Source organism: Vipera ursinii (assembly GCF_947247035.1).
Source record: "Vipera ursinii genome assembly, chromosome: Z".
Classification (NCBI taxonomy): Eukaryota; Metazoa; Chordata; class Lepidosauria; order Squamata; family Viperidae; genus Vipera; species Vipera ursinii.
The window spans coordinates 49,330,664-49,347,968 of NC_139517.1; the positions used below are offsets into that span (position 1 = coordinate 49,330,664).

General features: G+C 42.6%; 1 protein-coding gene across 8 annotated transcripts in view; it reads left to right on the forward strand.

The window, feature by feature from the left end:
* Nucleotides 1–17,305, forward strand: part of PCGF2 (polycomb group ring finger 2) — an 84,049-nt gene that overhangs the window by 37,423 nt on the left and 29,321 nt on the right. For all 8 annotated transcript variants that reach the window (XM_083376337.1, XM_083376333.1, XM_083376331.1 and 5 more), the window contains one exon: nt 120–216. In XM_083376337.1, coding sequence (XP_083232463.1) covers nt 170–216 — 47 coding nt within the window. In that variant the 5' untranslated portion in view covers nt 120–169. The remainder of the gene's footprint in view (nt 1–119; nt 217–17,305) is intronic.

Here is a 17,305-nt window from a genome sequence, read left to right on the forward strand (position 1 = left end):
CTTTGCTTCATAGTAAGGCCAGATTTGATCCAGATTTGGATATCTCTTCATTTCATAAATTCCGACACATTTTTCTGCTTGACTCTCCTTTTCTACCAATGTTTTCTTTTCTTTTTTAGTTTGTAAAACCTGCATTGTCCGCTACCTGGAAACCAACAAATACTGCCCAATGTGTGATGTTCAAGTTCATAAAACAAGGCCTCTTCTCAGTATCAGGTATGAAACATTGTTTTATATTCCAATTTAAGCCTACTTGTATTTACCATGGATGGTGTCAGATGGAGCCATATATTAGCTTGAAGACCTTGGTGCTTTCTAAGTTTGGTTGTTTGTTGGCAGACATTTCATTACCAGTAATGAAACTAAGTTACCTTAGTTTGCTTGCAGTTATTTTGTTACATCTGGTAACAAAATAACTGCAAGCAAACAATCAGGCTCAGAGAGCACAAAGGACTGTACAGTTCAACCCTGAACTATACACAGTATATTTTGTTCAATTTCTAACATAAAGTAATTGCAATATGGCATCTACCATACAATCTAGAGTTGATTACCAACTACTGTTACCATGCAGGAGTCCAACAGTACCAATTCTTCACTTTCCTACACCTCTGCATGTGGAGTTGGGGGATAACTCAGAGTATCACTGCATGCTATTTCTTTCTACTTCACGTGGTCCAAGCTTAAGGTCCAAAGCTCTCTTTAGGCATCCTCACATTTGGTGAAATGGTCTGAAGAGGTCTTGGTATTACATTTTTTTTATTAAAAAGTTTTACAGTACATTTTAAACATAAATTGACCCCACCTCCCCATAAAACCCGCCCTTCCCTCTCCCTCCCCCTCAACTTCCCCCCACCTACCCATAAAGCCCACCCTTCCCTCCCCCTCCCCCCTGACTTCCCAGAGCTGAATACAGGGTATTGCATCTAACAAGCTTGAGCTAAAATATGCTAACTATCTATAAATACACTTTAAATCCTATCGCACTTTAACTCCCATTTGTTGTTGTTAGTTGCGAAGTCGTGTCCGACCCATCGCGACCCTATGGACAACATTCCTCCAGGTCTTCCTGTCCTCTACCATCTTCTGGAGTCCATTTAAGCTCACGCCTACTGCTTCAGTGACTCCATCCAGCCACCTCGTTCTCTGTCGTCCCCTTCTTCTATTGCCCTCAATCTTTCCCAGCATTAGGCTCTTCTCCAGTGAGTCCTTCCTTCTCATTAGGTGGCCAAAGTATTTGAGTTTTAGCTTCAGGATCTGGCCTTCTAAAGAGCAGTCAGGGCTGATCTCCTCTAGGACTGACTGGTTTGATAGCCTTGCAGTCCAAGGGACTCGCAGGAGTCTTCTCCAGCACCATAGTTCAAAGGCTTCAATTCTTTGGCGCTCAGCCTTTCTTATGGTCCACCTTTCACTGCCATACATTGCAACTGGGAAGACCATAGCCTTGACTATAGGCACTTTTGTTGACAGGGTGATGTCTCTGCTTTTTAGTGTGCTGTCTAGATTTGCCATTGCTTTCCTCCCGAGGAGCAAGTGTCTTTTAATTTCTTGGCTACAGTCCCCATCCCCTTCATGGATTACTGCCTTGTCGTGGCGAAGGGGCTTGCGTAATTCAATGAAGCTATGAGCTATGCCGTGCAGGGCCACCCAAGACGGAAAGGTCATAGCAGAGAGTTCTGACAAAATGTGATCCATTGGAGAAGGAAATGGCAACCCACTCCAGTATCTTTGCCATGAAAACCTTATGGACAGTACCAAAAGGCAATACGATATGATGCTGGAAGATGAGCCCCTCAGGTCGGAAGGCATCCAATATGCTACTGGGGAAGAGCAGAGGGCTAGTACTAGTAGCGCCAGAAAGAATGAAGCGACTGGGCCAAAGCTGAAAGGACGCTCAGCTGTGGATGTGTCTGGTAGTGAAAGGAAAGTCCGATGCGGTAAAGATTTTTTCTCCATAGGAACCTGGAATGTAAGATCCATGAATCAAGGAAAGCTGGACGTGGTCAAACAAGAGATGACAAGACTAAACATTGACATCTTAGGTATCAGTGAACTAAAATGGACAGGAATGGGTGCATTTGATTCAGATGACCATCAGATATACTACTGCGGGCAAGAATCCCTCAGAAGAAATGGAGTAGCCTTCATAGTCAATAAAAGAGTAGGAAAAGCAATACTGGGATACAATCTCCAAAATGACAGAATGATCTCAGTTCGAATCCAAGGCAAACCATTCAATATCACAGTAGTCCAAGTCTATGCCCCAACCACCAGTGCTGAAGAGGATGAAATTGACCAGTTCTATGAAGCTCTACAGCACCTTATAGAACTAACACCAAAAAATGATGTCCTTATCATCATGGGGGATTGGAATGCTAAAGCAGGAAGCCAAAAGATAACCGGAATAACAGGCAAGTTTGGCCTTGGAGTACAAAATGAAGCAGGGCACAGGCTGATAGAATTTTGTCAAGAGAATACGATGGTGATAGCAAACACTCTTTTCCAACAACCCAAGAGACGGCTCTACACATGGACATCACCAGACGGTCAACACAGAAATCGATTGATATGCAGCCAAAGATGGAGAAGCTCTATACAGTCAATAAAAACAAGACCAGGAGCTGACTGTGGCTCAGACCATGAGCTTCTTGTTGCAAAGTCTAGGCTTAAATTAAAGAAAGTAGGGAAAAGCGCTAGGCCAGTCAGGTATGAATTAAATCATATCCCTGTTGAATATACAGTAGAGGTGACAAATAAATTTAAGGAATTAGATCTGATAGACAGAGTGCCTGAAGAACTATGGACAGAGGTTCGCAACATTGTACAACAGGTAGCAACCAAAACCATCCCAAAGAAAAAGAAATGCAAGAAAGCAAAATGGCTGTCTGAGGAAGCTTTGCAAATAGCTGAGGAAAGGAGGGAAGCAAAAGGCAAGGGAGAAAAATAAAGATATGCCCAATTAAATGCAGAATTCCAAAGAATAGCTAGAAGAGATAAGAATGCCTTCTTAAATGAACAATGCAAAGAAATAGAAGAAAACAATAGAATAGGGAGGACCAGAGATCTTTTCAAGAAAATTGGAGAGATGAAAGGAACGTTTCATGCAAACATGGGCATGATAAAGGACCAAAATGGCAGGGACCTAACAGAGGCAGAAGAGCCAGACATCCTAGAATGTGAAGTGAAGTGGGCCTTAGAAAAGCTGAGCAACAACAAAGCTAGTGGAGGTGACAGTATTCCAGCTGAGCTATTCAAAATCTTAAAAGACGATGCAGTAAAAGTGCTACACTCAATTTGCCAGCAAATTTGGAAAACTTAACAGTGGCCACAAGATTGGAAAAGATCAGTTTACATTCCAATTCCAAAGAAAGGCAGTGCCAAAGAATGTTCAAACTATCGCACCATTGCACTCATTTCTCATGCTAGTAAAGTTATGCTTAAAATCCTACAAGCTAGACTCCAGCAGTATGTGGATCGAGAACTACCAGAAGTACAGGCAGGATTTCAAAGAGGCAGAGGAACTAGAGATCAAATTGCCAACATACACTGGATCATGGAGAAAGCTAGAGAGTTCCAGAAAAACATCTACTTCTGCTTCATTGACTATGATAAAGCCTTTGATTGTGTGGATCATAACAAACTCTGGCAAGTCCTTAAAGAGATGGGCATACCAGACCATCTTATTTGTTTCTTGAGAAACCTATATGCGGGCCAAGAAGCAACAGTGAGAACTGGACACGGAACCACTGATTGGTTCAAAATTGGGAAAGGAGTCCGGCAAGGCTGTATACTGTCGCCTTGCCTATTTAACTTATATGCAGAGCACATCATGAGAAAGGCAGGGCTAGATGAATCAAAAGTTGGAATTAAGATTGCTGGAAGAAACATCAACAACCTAAGATATGCAGATGATACCACTTTAATGGCAGAAAGTGAAGAGGAACTAAAGAGCCTCTTGTTGCGAGTGAAGAAGGAGAGTGCAAAACTTGGGTTGAAACTAAACATTAAGAAAACCAAGATCATGGCATCCGGCCCTCTCAGTTCCTGGCAAATAGATGGGGAAGAAATGAAGGTAGTGACAGATTCTATTTTCCTGGGCTCCAAGATCACTGCAGATGGGGACTGTAGCCAAGAAATTAAAAGACGCTTGCTCCTTGGGAGGAAAGCCCTGGCAAATCTAGACAGCACACTAAAAAGCAGAGACATCACCTTGTCAACAAAAGTGCGTATAGTCAAGGCTATGGTCTTCCCAGTTGCAATGTATGGCAGTGAAAGCTGGACCATAAGAAAGGCTGAGCACCAAAGAATTGAAGCCTTTGAACTATGGTGCTGGAGAAGACTCCTGCGAGTCCCTTGGACAGTGTGCTGCAGCTGCCAAAAAAACCAACACAGTGCTAGGCTGCATTAACAGAGGGATAGAATCAAGATCACGTGAAGTACTAATACCACTTTACAATGCCTTGGTAAGGCCACACCTGGAATACTGCGTCCAGTTTGCCTAGTTTGCCTAGTTCCTTGCTGCTTTTGGGTGGAGGGGTACTTTTAAGTCAATATTGACTCCTGGTGACTGCTTCAATAAATCCCTTAGTTTTCTTAGCAAGGTTTCATAAGTGATTTCCCATTCCCTCCATCCTAGGTAGGACTAAGGATTAAGGTAGGACTAGAACTCATAGTCTCCTGGTTTCTAGCCTGGTACCTTAACCAGTACATGATACTGGCTCCCTCCCTAGACTAAATATTCCACTAGTTTTTAATCTTTACAGCATGGCTCTAATGCAAGTAATGATGACAATAGTAGTAATAATAATGCAGTTTTTAATTCTAATCTTTGGCTTGTAAACTTCTTTGTAGTACTGACTTTTTTGTTTCTTAGTAAACTATCCCTATTTGTATTCATATAACAGTTTGAATCAAGCCAACACTTCTTCCTCTTGTGGCCTTGAGCGGCAATCTTACTGATTCCCTTTAAAGCTGGTTTTGTGGGAAACCAGATGTACCTTAATGAACTCTACTGATGGTTGGCATAGAAACCAAGTAGGTAGCCTGCCACAGATACATCTCTCTGACTGTATTTTTAGCACACAGTCTGTATGAATTAATTTAACTCGTAACACTTGAGGTCTCCCTGAGAAATATTTACTAGCCTCATTCCAACAGGTCTTTCATCAAAGGCACCCTGAACATTTTCATATTCAGATTTAAACTCCAAACAGACATGAATTGTCAATATTAAGAAACAAGTATGCTGTGGGGCGATGGGGAAGGGACTCAATAGACAGGTTAAAAATGCAGCAAAATGTCAACAGGATTTAGTGATCAATAGGGAAAAATAAAACTCAAGGAAAAACTGCATTATCTTCGATCAGAACAGAGCCGGAAGCGAACTTGGAGGTCTTCTCCAAGCAGGAGACTCAATACCATTTCATATGACTGTCCAGTCTCATCTTAAAAACCTCTAGTGATGAAGCACCTACAACTTCTGAAGACAAGCTGTTCCACTGGCTAATTGTCCTCACTGTTAGGAAGTTTCTCCTTAATTCAAGGTTGCTCCTCTCCAATGCTTTTTTTCTTTAAAAAAAAAAAAAGGTGCCGCAACTCTCATCTTGGCGGGCGCAGGAGGCGGGGGGCGCTGCTGCAGTCATAGGTGCGAAGGGTGTTGGTGGTGGGCTCTCCCCCCGGGGCTGGAGCCTGCGCAGCTGGTGATGTGGGAGCAGCAGAGCCCACTTTATATGACGGGGCTGTGCGGTGCGGGCAGCGGAGGCGGTGCGGGCCAGGCGATGTTTTAATGTTATGATTTTAAAAATATTTTTTTTCTATTGTAAGTTTTCCCAGACCTCACCATGTGGATTGCATACAAATATTATATAATTGGTAAATAAAGGTAGAACATATGTTAAATATACATCAAATGATAATATGCTTCCCTACAAAGTCAATTCTTGCTCAAGTGCAGACCAAGGAGTTAACTCGGAAAGGCAAGAGGAAAATCTAGAAGAGATCTGTGCAACTTGTAGAAGAGAAAAGCCCACACTGATAAATTAAAAATCTTTGTGGTCTGCAAAGGAATGCTGGTGGGCTAATCAATGATTTGGTGACTAGAGGAGCATCTACAGTGTTGGAGTTCGTGGTCATGGTAAGCCATGGAGGCACTAGGCAACATGACCTTTAGGGCAGTGGTGGTGATTTTATTACTTTAAAGAAAAAGTCTGTGCTCTGTCCAAGGGTGCTTGGTAGGCTGCATGTACAGGCCTGGGCTAGAATTTATTTTGGAGCATTCAACTATCTAGAGCAGGCATGTCAAACTCATTTTGTTTGAGGCAACTTCTTATAAAAGAATTGCCATTTGTTTTAATAAAATAATTTAAATCAATTTTTCACTTGATTTCAAATTAAATGAATTATATTGGTTGACAATGATATATATATATATTTTAGTACAATTGCCAAATGCAATAAACTGGTTTTAGGTATATGTTACTGGAAGGAAAAAGCAATCCCTGCTGCGTTACTGATCCCAGAGAAACATTTGCATGTACAGTTGCAAGAAAAAGTATGTGAACCCTTTGGGATTAGGTGGAGTTTTGCATGAATTGGCCATAAAATGTGCTCTAAACGTCATGTAAGTCACAGCAATAGAAAAAGACAGTCTGCTTAAAATAATACTACACAAACATTAGCTGTTGTCATGTTTTAATTGAACATAAGATGGAAACATTCACAGTGCAGGGTGGAAAAAGTATGTGAACCTTTGGACTTAATAACTGGTTGACCCTCCTTTGGCAGCAATAACCTCAACCAAACATTTCCTGTAGTTGCAGATCAGACCTGCACAACGATCTGGAGTAATTTTGGACCATTCCTCTTCACAAAACTGTTTCGGTGTAGCAATCTTCTTGGGATGTCTGGTGTGAATCACTCTCTTAAGGTCATGCCACAGCATTTCAATCTGGTTGAGGTCAGGACTCTGACTGGGCCACTCCAGAAGGCGTATTCTGTTCTGTTGAAGCCATTGTTTTGTTGAATTACTTGTATGCTTTGGGTCATTGTCCTGTTGCATCACCCATCCTCTGCGGAGCTTCAGTTGGCGGACAGATGGTCATACGTTTTCCTGCAAAATGTCCTGATAAACTCTGGAATTCATTTTCCCACCAGTGACAACAATCCGTCCAAGCCCTGAGGCAGCAAAGCAGCCCCAAACCATGATGCTCCCTCCGCCATGTTTTACAGTGGGGATGAGGTTTTGATGTTGGTGTGCTGTGCCTTTTTTTCTCCACACATAGTGTTGTGTGTTTTTCCCAAACAACTCAATTTTGGTTTCATCTGTCCACAGTATATTTTGCCAGTAGTGCTGTGGAACATCCAGGTGCTCTTTTGCAAACTTCAAATGTGCTGAAATATTTTTTTTGGACAGCAATGGCTTCCTCTGTGGTGTCCTCCCATGTACTCCATTCTTGTTTAATGTTTTCCTTATTGTAGATGTGTCAACAAAAATGTTAGCATGTGCCAGAGATTTCTGTAGGTCTTTAGCTGACACTCTAGGATTCTTCTTTACCTCATTAAGCATTATGTGCTGTGCTCTTGCAGTCATTTTTACAGGACGACCACGCCTAGGGAGAGTAGCAACAGTGCTAAACTTTCTCCATTTGTAGACAGTCTGTCTTACCGTGGACACATCAACATCAAGGCTTTTGGAGATACTTTTGTAACCCTTTCCAGCTTCATGCAAGTCAACAATTCTTGATCGTAGGTCTTCTGAGAGCTTTTTTCTGCAAGGCATGGTTCACATCAGACAGTGCTTCTTGAGACCAGTAAACCCAAAACAGGTGTGTGTTTTTAAAGGGCAGGACGGCTGTCAGCAACACATCCAATATCATCACACTGGTTGGAGTCAAGGTTGGCTCACTCCTGGCTCCAATTAGCTCTTGGAGAAGTCATTAGGCTAGGGGTTCACATACTTTTTCCACCCTGCACTGTGAATGTTTCCATCTTATGTTCAATTAAAACATGACTACAGCTAATGTTTGTGTAGTATTATTTTAAGCAGACTGTGTTTTTCTATTGTTGTGACTTACATGACGTTTAGACCGCATTTTATGGCCAATTCATGCAAAACTCCATGTAATCCCAAAAGGTTCACATACTTTTTCTTGCAACTGTATGCAGGTATCCCTAGGGTGCCATAGTTATGGATGAGAAATATTGGTTGCAAAGTTGGCATTTCTGGATGTAATACAGATATTTTGGACTTATTTTTGTTTCTTTGCATGTTAGATATTTTTAAAAAGGCATATGCTACTGACTACGCTTATGCACATATGTAACATGATCACTGCTTGTCCAAAATTTTACTATACAGATAATACCACCAGAAATTATTTTAGCCTTTTTAATAAATGATGTTATTGATGTTAAGCTCATGAAGGAAAACATCATATATTGTTATGTATATACTAGGTTAATTATTTAAAGACTGAAGTGCAACATAACTAGATTCTAAATAATCTATTTTTCAAAACACACGACAGTCCAAACAGTAAAAGTAAAGTCCAAATTAAGAATATTTCATTCTTAAGAATTGTTTAGATTCAAAATAGTTTTCAAGAGTGTACAAAAGATATTATTTTTTTCTAGAATCAGCTAAATTAGAGATATTACATTGAGAAAAATTTTTCTCATTTCTTTCCTGTTACCTTTGATTTCATTGCAGAGATGTTAACATAAGAAATAGATTATTTTGTTATCTAATTTTACCTTCCAAAAGACAGAAGCAGATGAAAAATGTGAGGTTCTTTCCTGTTGGTTTTTTTGAATTAGCTGTTTTAGATTCTAAACGTTTAGTTCCTAAAGAAGTAATCCTGTAAATAATGTTAATGTCCTTCTCTAGTGCAGGCTCTTTTATGACTCAAGGACTTCAACTCCCAGAATTCCTGATCCAGCATGGCTCAGCTTGGAAACCTCTCCCTTTCCCCTCAGCATGGCTGGCTCAGGATTTCTGGGAGTTGAAGTCCATGAGTCATAAAAAAGAGCCAAGATTGCTAGCCCTGCAATAGACTTAGGAAAGCCAATAAGGGAGCTGGGTTTTTTTTGTTTTTTGTTTTGCAAAACAAAGGTGCCAGAACGCTGTTCTGAGCATTCTATGAGAAAAAAAGATCCTGCTCCTCTCCTTGATTAGTTTCCATTCATTGTTTCTTGTCCTGCTCTCTGGTGCTTTGGAGAATAGGTTGACCCCTTCCTCTTTGTGGAAACCTCTCAATTACTGGAATACTGCTGTCATGTCCCCTCAGTCCTCCTTTTCTCTAGACTAGCCAAAACCCAAATTCTGCAACTGTTCTTATGTTTTAGTCTCCAGGTCTTTAATCATTTTACTTAATTGCTCTTCTTTGCACTTTTTCCAAAATCTCAATATCTTTTTTGTAACGTGGTGACCAAAACTGGATGCAGTATTACAGGTGTGGCCTAACTATGGCTTGATAAAGTGGTACTAATACTTCACAGGATTTTGATTCTATGCCTCTGTTTATACAACAAAGTATTGTATTAGCTTCTTTGGCTGCTGCCGCACACTGCTGACTCATATTTAAGGGGTTCCCAACTGAGGGTGCGAAACAATATTCCAGGGGGGTATGAAAACTTGGCTTTTCAAAATTATAGTCTATATGCATAATTTATTGCCATTATTTCGAACTTTTGTAAGGGGTGCAAAAATATATCAGAAGTGTTCTAGGGGTGCAGTGTATAGAAAAGATTGGGAGCTGCTGATCTACTAGGACTCCAAGGTCCCTCTCATAGTTACTGTTTTTGAGCCAGATTTCACCTAACTGTACTTGTACCTTTGGTTTTTCCTATCTAAGTGTAAAACCTTGCTTTTCTCCACATTAAATTTCATGTTGGATAGGTCCCATTGTTCAAGTCTGTCAAGAACTTTTTTGTATCCTGAGCTTATCTTTCGGATTGTTGGCTATTCCTGCCAGCTTAGTTTCATCTGAAAATTTGATGAGTTCCCCTTCTATTCTTTCTTGTAAGTCATTTATGACGATATTAAGAGTACTGGGTCTAAGACGGAACCTGTGGTACCCCATTGCTTACTTCCCTCCATGTAGACATAGTACCATTAAGAATGACTCATTGAGTACAGTTTGTCAGCCAGTTACAAATCCATCTGGTGGTGATGTTTTCTATCTCACATTTTTCTAGTTTTGCAAGAAGTATGTTTTGGTCTACTTCGTTGAATGCCTTGCTGAAATCTAAGTATACTATGACCACAGCATTTTGCTGGTCTGCTAAGTTAGTCTCTTTGTCAAAGAATGAAATAATATTGGCTTGGCAAGATCTGTTTTAACAAACTCATGCTGGCTTCTAGTTATAACTTTATTTATTTCTAGATGTTTGCAGTTCTGTTTTTTGATTATCTTTTCCAGTAACTTCCCAGGTATTGGATGTTAGATTGACTAGTCTGTAGTTTCCTGGATCTGTTTTTCCCCCCTTTCTTGAAGATGGGAAACACATCAGCACTTTTCCAATTCTCTCTAGTCTAACCATTTTCTTGCTTATTTTTTTTTCCTAGTCTGTCTTTTACGGTTAGGTTTTTGGTAGCTTGAGGTATAGTTTCTTTTTGTGTGAAGACTGATGCAAAGAATTAAGCAGCTCTGATTCCTCTCTACTCCCTATTACTTCCTTGCCATCTTCTCTCTTAAATGGACCTACTATTTCCTTTACTTTTTTCTTGTTATGTATATGTTGAAAGAAATCTTTATTATCTTTGACTTTTGTTGTAGTTCTTTGTTCATTCTAAGCTTTTACTTTCCTGACTTCATCTTTGCAGATTCAGGCTATCTGCTGATATTCTGCCTAAGTTATGTGTCCCTTTTTCCATTTTTTGTACTTGTCCTTTTTCGTCTTTCAGTTTATCAGAGAGATCTTTGTGCAACCATGCTTGTTTCTTCTTGGATTTCTTTTTCAGTGGTATTGTGCTGGACTGGGATTTTATGATAATATTTTTCAGAGTTTCCCATGCTTCTTGAGTTGTTTTCCCCTTTAGGATTTTCATGTATGGAATTTTTCTTTTCTGAATTTGTTAAAACCATCTCTATTAAAGTTTAAGACACTGGTTGGGTTATATTCTATTGCTTGTGTTTGCATTATATTGAATTTCAGTATGATGTGGTCACTCTCTCCCAAGGTTCCAGCAACTTCAACTCCCTCTATCACTTATCTATTAGTAAGAATGAGGTCCAGCATAGCTTTTCCTCTAGTTCACTTCCTTTTGGATGACAAAGTTGTCAGCTAGGTTGGTTAGGAATGTGTTTGGTCTGCCACTTGTTGCAGAGTTTGTCTCCCAGTTGATATCAGAATAGTTAAAGTCTCCCATTACTACTATGGTATATTTCCTACATACATTTGTTAGTTGTTTAGCAAAAAGTTCATTTATTTCTTCTGCTTGGTTGGGTGGCCTGTAGTATACACCTATAGCAATGTCATTCTTTTTTCCTTTTATATTGACCCATATGGATTTTAGAAGGTTTTCATCTTTGGTTATGTGGATTTCTATAGAGATGTTGTGACTTTTTATATATAATGCTATTCCACCTCCTCTTTTGGTAGGTCTGTTTCTTTTGAATAGTTTGTATCCTTCCATCAGTACATTCCAGTCATGAGTTTCATCCCACCAAGTTTCAGTAATGGCCATATCTACCTTCATGTACTAGTACATCAAGTTCACCCGTTTTGTTCCCTAAACTTTGAGTGTTAGTGCATAGGCATTTGATTCTTTTATGTGTCTTGATTATTTTTCTTATATCTTCTACTTTGCATCTGGGTTTTCCATCCTTTCCATCACTCTGTACTTCACTATGTTTTTTCTTTTCTTCTTCTTCCTCTTTATACTCCCTATCTCCTTATATGATTGGTTATTTAGTGTTTTTTGCTTGGAATCAGGTTTTAAAGGTCTTGAAGATTGGCTTCCCTCCCACCTCAATTTTAGTTTAAAGCCCTTCTGCCCTTCCTCAATAATAATATGAAGGACCTGTGTTTACCAACCTTACCAACCTTACCAAGATGAGCCAGTCATTTTCCAAATATATTCTTTCCAGTTCTTGTGAGGTTGACTCCATCCCTTCCCAGTAGCCCTTCATGTAGGTAATGCAGACCATGGTCTAGGAAACCAAAGTTCTTTTGACGATAACCAGTATTTAAGCCAGTGGTTCATTTCTATAATCTTTTGCTCCCTCACTGGATGTTTGTTTTTTGTTGAAAGTATAGATGAAAACATCACTTGAGCTCCTAATTCTTTAACCATCTTCTGTAGCTGTCATAATTTCTTGTTATTGTTTTTAGATTCATTGTTGTATCATTGGTCCCTACATATAGGAGAAGAAAGGGGTAGTAATTCATGGGGTTGATTATTTTAGTAAGTTTTTCAGTTACATCTTTGATTTTTACTCCAGGGTGACAACATACCTTCCTAGATTGACAGTTTGGTCTGCAGACTATGGTTTCTGTTCCCCAAAGAGTTGAATCTCCTATAACTAATCTTATTACTAATCCTATCTTATTAATGTCAACTTTCTGGCTTCTAGTACCCTTCATAATGTTTAGATTACATCTCAGAATTTCAACCCAGTAAAGTTGTACTGAAGAATTGTTAAGACTTTTTCTCTTTGCAAAAAATGTGAATTCGAGGAAGTGGACGAATGGTTACATTTCAGATTTTCTATAGTTTATATATGTGATTGCCTGCTTTGAGCTGAATCTGAATCATATTTGTATTTCTCTACCCATTATTTTTTCATACCGTGGCACAAGATACGTGAATGACATTTTGAAAAATGCTTTCCTCTAGTTTCTTTGATCCTACATTATTAAAAAAGAACCATCAAAATTTCAACTTTATTTCTGATCATGAAGGCAAACATTTTTTATCATTTACATTACAGGAAGACAGCTTCTAGTTGGTTGTTAGAAAAAACATCCTAACAATAATGACAGGTCACCACAGAAACTGGTTATCAGGAGGTCCCTCCCTCCCTCCCTTGGGGTTATTGGTGTCTTTCCATATTCCACTAAGCCAATGGAGGGTAACTTGAAAAAACTTCAAGAAGCTTTCAATAATAATAGTGCAGAGGTGTCCCAAAGAGGGCAGAACCTATTCTTTTTTTACCTCTTTTGAAGCAGTTGGGGAGATTTTAAGGATGGCAATAGAATAGGGACATCTCTGAAGACAAATTACTCTACCGAAATGGGCCAAAAAAGGAAAAGGAAAAAAACCACATGCTACTAGATTCCCACAATACTATTTTATAGTAATAGGGAACACAAGTGGGGGCTGATAGACATATATACTCTCTCAAACCACATTATAGTTGAGTATAATCCATGAACCCTTTCTTGTATTGCCTGATTTCTCACAACATGCACTAACATAGTGCTAAATACTGAGTTCGATGAGGCATTGATCAGACTGAAGGTTAAAGCAACAGCTCTTTATTGAAGCCCCTTGGCTTCTATTTATACCAGACTGCCACTAGGTGGCAGCCAATGAATTTAAAGCACCATTTGCCACCCAAAGTGCAGGCTTGTAGCTAACATGAAAACAGAGACTTGATTTAAACAAATTCAGCTAACAGCTTGTAACTGCCATTAGAAATTGGGTCAATACACAACACTCCTTCCCCCTAGATTTGTGGTGGCGAACCTATGGCATGCATGCCACAGGTGGCACGCAGAGCCCTCTCTGTGGGCACGCACACCGTTGCCCCAGTGCTAGGCCTTCAGCTGGGTTTTATAAAACATTTTCGCTTTAGGACTCTGCCTCCATGGGCAAAAAAAAAGTTCAATCAATTTCAACTTCTCATGGGAAAAAAAAGATCTCGTAAAGTTGGAATTGATTGATTGAACTTTTTAGTCCTACCCAGTCTGCCGTTACCACCACAGCCATGCCCACCCAATGGGCCACACCCACCCAATGGGCCATGCCCACCCAGCACCTGATGATACACAAGTGGGTTTTGGGTTGCGGTTTGGGCACTCAGTCTCTAAAAGGTTTGCCTTCACTGCCCTAGATAAATCAACATATCACAAATAATGAATATAATCTTGTAAGTAAGCAGGCGGGTTTTACGCCCACTCTGATCGCCGTAGTGTTGTTGGAGACCCCCGATCTATAAGCTCTTTAGATGGGTCAGATAGACTGGGGTCCCTAGACCCACTTGCCTCAGGTACACCGATACCTTTCTGAATGTTCTGGCTGGGTAGACCGGTGCTGTCCTATACAGTACTGTCAGGTTGATTGGTGCCTGTTTCTTCAAATGCAGTACAGTCTGACAGTCTGGGGAACAAGTCTGCTAACAATTCCCATTCAGGGGACATAGTCTCAAGGGTCTGTGGTGACTCAGACGTGGCTAAGTCACCATGCATCTTCCTGCTAGTCTCACAAGACTTAGGAGACTCAGGTATGTGGAGGTTACCAGGCAGGTCCCGGCTCTCCTCTCTGTCAACGGCCAGGGTTTGATTAGCCTGCCACTGTCGCAGTTGGTGTAATGTGGCGCCGAACCACACAACCATCTTCCAGGGCCACTTCATACGACTGTGGCCCTGACACTTTACAAACCACAGCTATCACCTAGGGTGCCCCCTGTCCGTAGTTTTTCACCCAACTTTCTCACTCAATTTCAGATTCTGTGGGGGCTTGGGTTGCGTTGTTTCTGTAGCTGCCCAGTCAGGATGGAGATGGTCCAGCTTTGTGGTCAGCTGATGTCCCCATCTCAGTTCCGTTGGGCTGCAGCCCATTGGGGTACATGGAGTTGTGTGCTGGCAGAGCAAAAAGTCTGCCAGCCGATGATGCCAATCACCAGTTGTTAGTCTCTTTAACGACTCCTTGGTTATCCTGACCATATGTTCTGCTTGACCATTTGAAGCAGAATAAAAGGGGGCTGAAGTAGCATGTCTGATCATGTTGGTCCGTAAGAAGGACTGGGACTCAGCTGCAGTGAATTGTGCCCCATTGTCCGACACAATCACATCAGGCAAGCCTTGCATGGCAAAGATTCTGCACAGTTCCTGGATGGTCCTGGCAGTAGTCATAGTTGGGACAGGTGCTACCTCTAGTCACTTAGAGTAACTGTCTACAACAATGAAGAACACCTCTCCTTGGAAGGGTCCTGCATAGTCTATATCAGGAGTGTCAAACTCAATTTCATTGAGGGCCGCATCAGCATTGTGGTTGCCCTCAGGGTGTGTGTGCGTGGCCATGGTGGGTGCGGTCTATTGTGTGGGCGTGGCTGGAGTGCATGTGGCCTACTGGGTGGGCATGGCCAGCTCTACATCATTCACATCAAGGGTGCCTATGGGGGCCTGGGCAGGAGTGGAACAGATCTGAGGGTCTCTGGTAGAAGATGGGACCAGGGCAAGTGCCAAGGCATGGTCCACTGGAGGAGCCTCACTGTTCCTCTCAGGTCATGCAGGGGGGTGCTGGATGGTGGCGCGGAGGTCAAATTGTCCCGGGGTTACCCAGCTCTAGTGGCAGAGGAGCTGGGTCTGCAGTCTGGATATTCTCCTTCCATTTTAAGATCCTCCAATTTTATTTATTTTGATCTGGGTCTGTTTTTGCTGTATTACCCAATTATTATCATGGTTCTGAGGTACTCCAGCACGGTTTTACTCGCCCTCAGGGGTGCCCCCCCATCCTGGGTGCGACCCACCTTACCTTTTAATCTGCCTCTTGATGACGGGCCCGATTGCTGGGACCCTGAGAGATGGCCGGGCAGGAACAGGGGCCTAAGATATAAATTTAATAAGAGGCCCCTGATTACTTTTTTAGCCAAATTTTTTGTAGGGTTAGGGAGGGGGGAGGGTTGTGGTTGGTTGGAGACGGGGGGTAATCCGCCAACTGTTGTTCAGGCCAGGCCCAAGATAGATTGCGTTGAGGGGGAGCCGGGGTCGGTTATCTCCGGAGCTCTGGAGCGGGTCGTGGGATTGCCAATTCCCACGACGATAGGGAATGGCAGCAGGTGTAAGATCAGAGGGCCGTATCGACCTTTGGGAGGGCTTCTCCGCTATTTACAAGCGGTGAGGCGCTCCGACCCTCTGTCTTCGACCCAAGGTTCTGGGAGCGGGGATGTGCAGCCACCTGAGCTCCGGCTGGTGTACCTGAATGCCAGGTCCGTTGCTAACAAGGCTCCTCTCGTCCGGGATCTGGTCGAGGGTGAGCATGCGGACCTGGCCTGCATCACGGAAACCTGGTTGGGCCCAGAGGGTGGTATCCCCCTGGTTGATCTTTGCCCACCAGGCTTCCGGGTGCTACACCGGCCTCGGACTCAGGGTAGAGGTAGGGGAGTGGCTGTGGTTATGAGGGAGACCTTATGTCCGCAGGAGGCCACCGTTCCTCAGATAGTCGGGTGTGAATCTCTCTTATTGAGGTTTGGTCCTAGGGCGCAGTTGGGCTTGCTGCTGGTGTACCTTTCGCCTAGTCGCGTAGCAGCAGCCCTGCCTGAGCTTCTCGATATCCTCTCAGGGCTGGAGTTTCCCAAACTTATGGTTTTGGGAGACTTCAATCTACCATCCCTGGGAGGAGCATCTGAGTTAGCTCGGGAGTTCATGGCTTCCATGACGGCCATGGACCTGACGCAGGTAATTCATGGACCGACTCATGAGGGAGGCCACACCCTTGACTTAGTTTTCTTATCTGGTCGGTGGTTAGATGATCTTGGTGGGGGCTCCCCAATTGTTATGCCCCTGTCATGGACCGATCATCATCTCCTGCGGCTGGTCTTCCGTTTTGCCACTCCCCACCGTGGGGTTGTTGAGCCAACCAGATGGTTCCGCCCCAGGCGCTTAATGGACCCTGAGAGATTCCAGGCAGCACTGGGGTCCCCACCTGCCTCCTCAGCTCACAGCTCGGCGAATGCCTTAGTGGAAGCCTGGGAAAGGACGGCCACGGAGGCACTTGACCAAGTTGTACCCTTGCGGCCCCTGACCCGGCGCAGATCCCAATGGGCTCCATGGTTCTCCGCGGAGCTCCGGGAGATGAAGCGTCGGAGACGGGGCCTAGAGAGCGTTTGGAGATCCAGCCGATCTGAATCCGACCGATTGCGACTAAGAACCCATATTAGGTCTTATCTCGCAGCGATGAGGGTGGCGAGGTCTAACTACTTCGCTGCCCTCATCGCGTCCGCAGATAATCGCCCGGCCGCCCTGTTTAGGGTGACCCGCTCCCTCCTTAATCAGGAGGTGAGTGAGGAACCCTTGCAGGGGCGTGCCGAGGAATTTAGTCAACATCTGTCAGACAAAATCGCTCGGATTCGGACCGGTT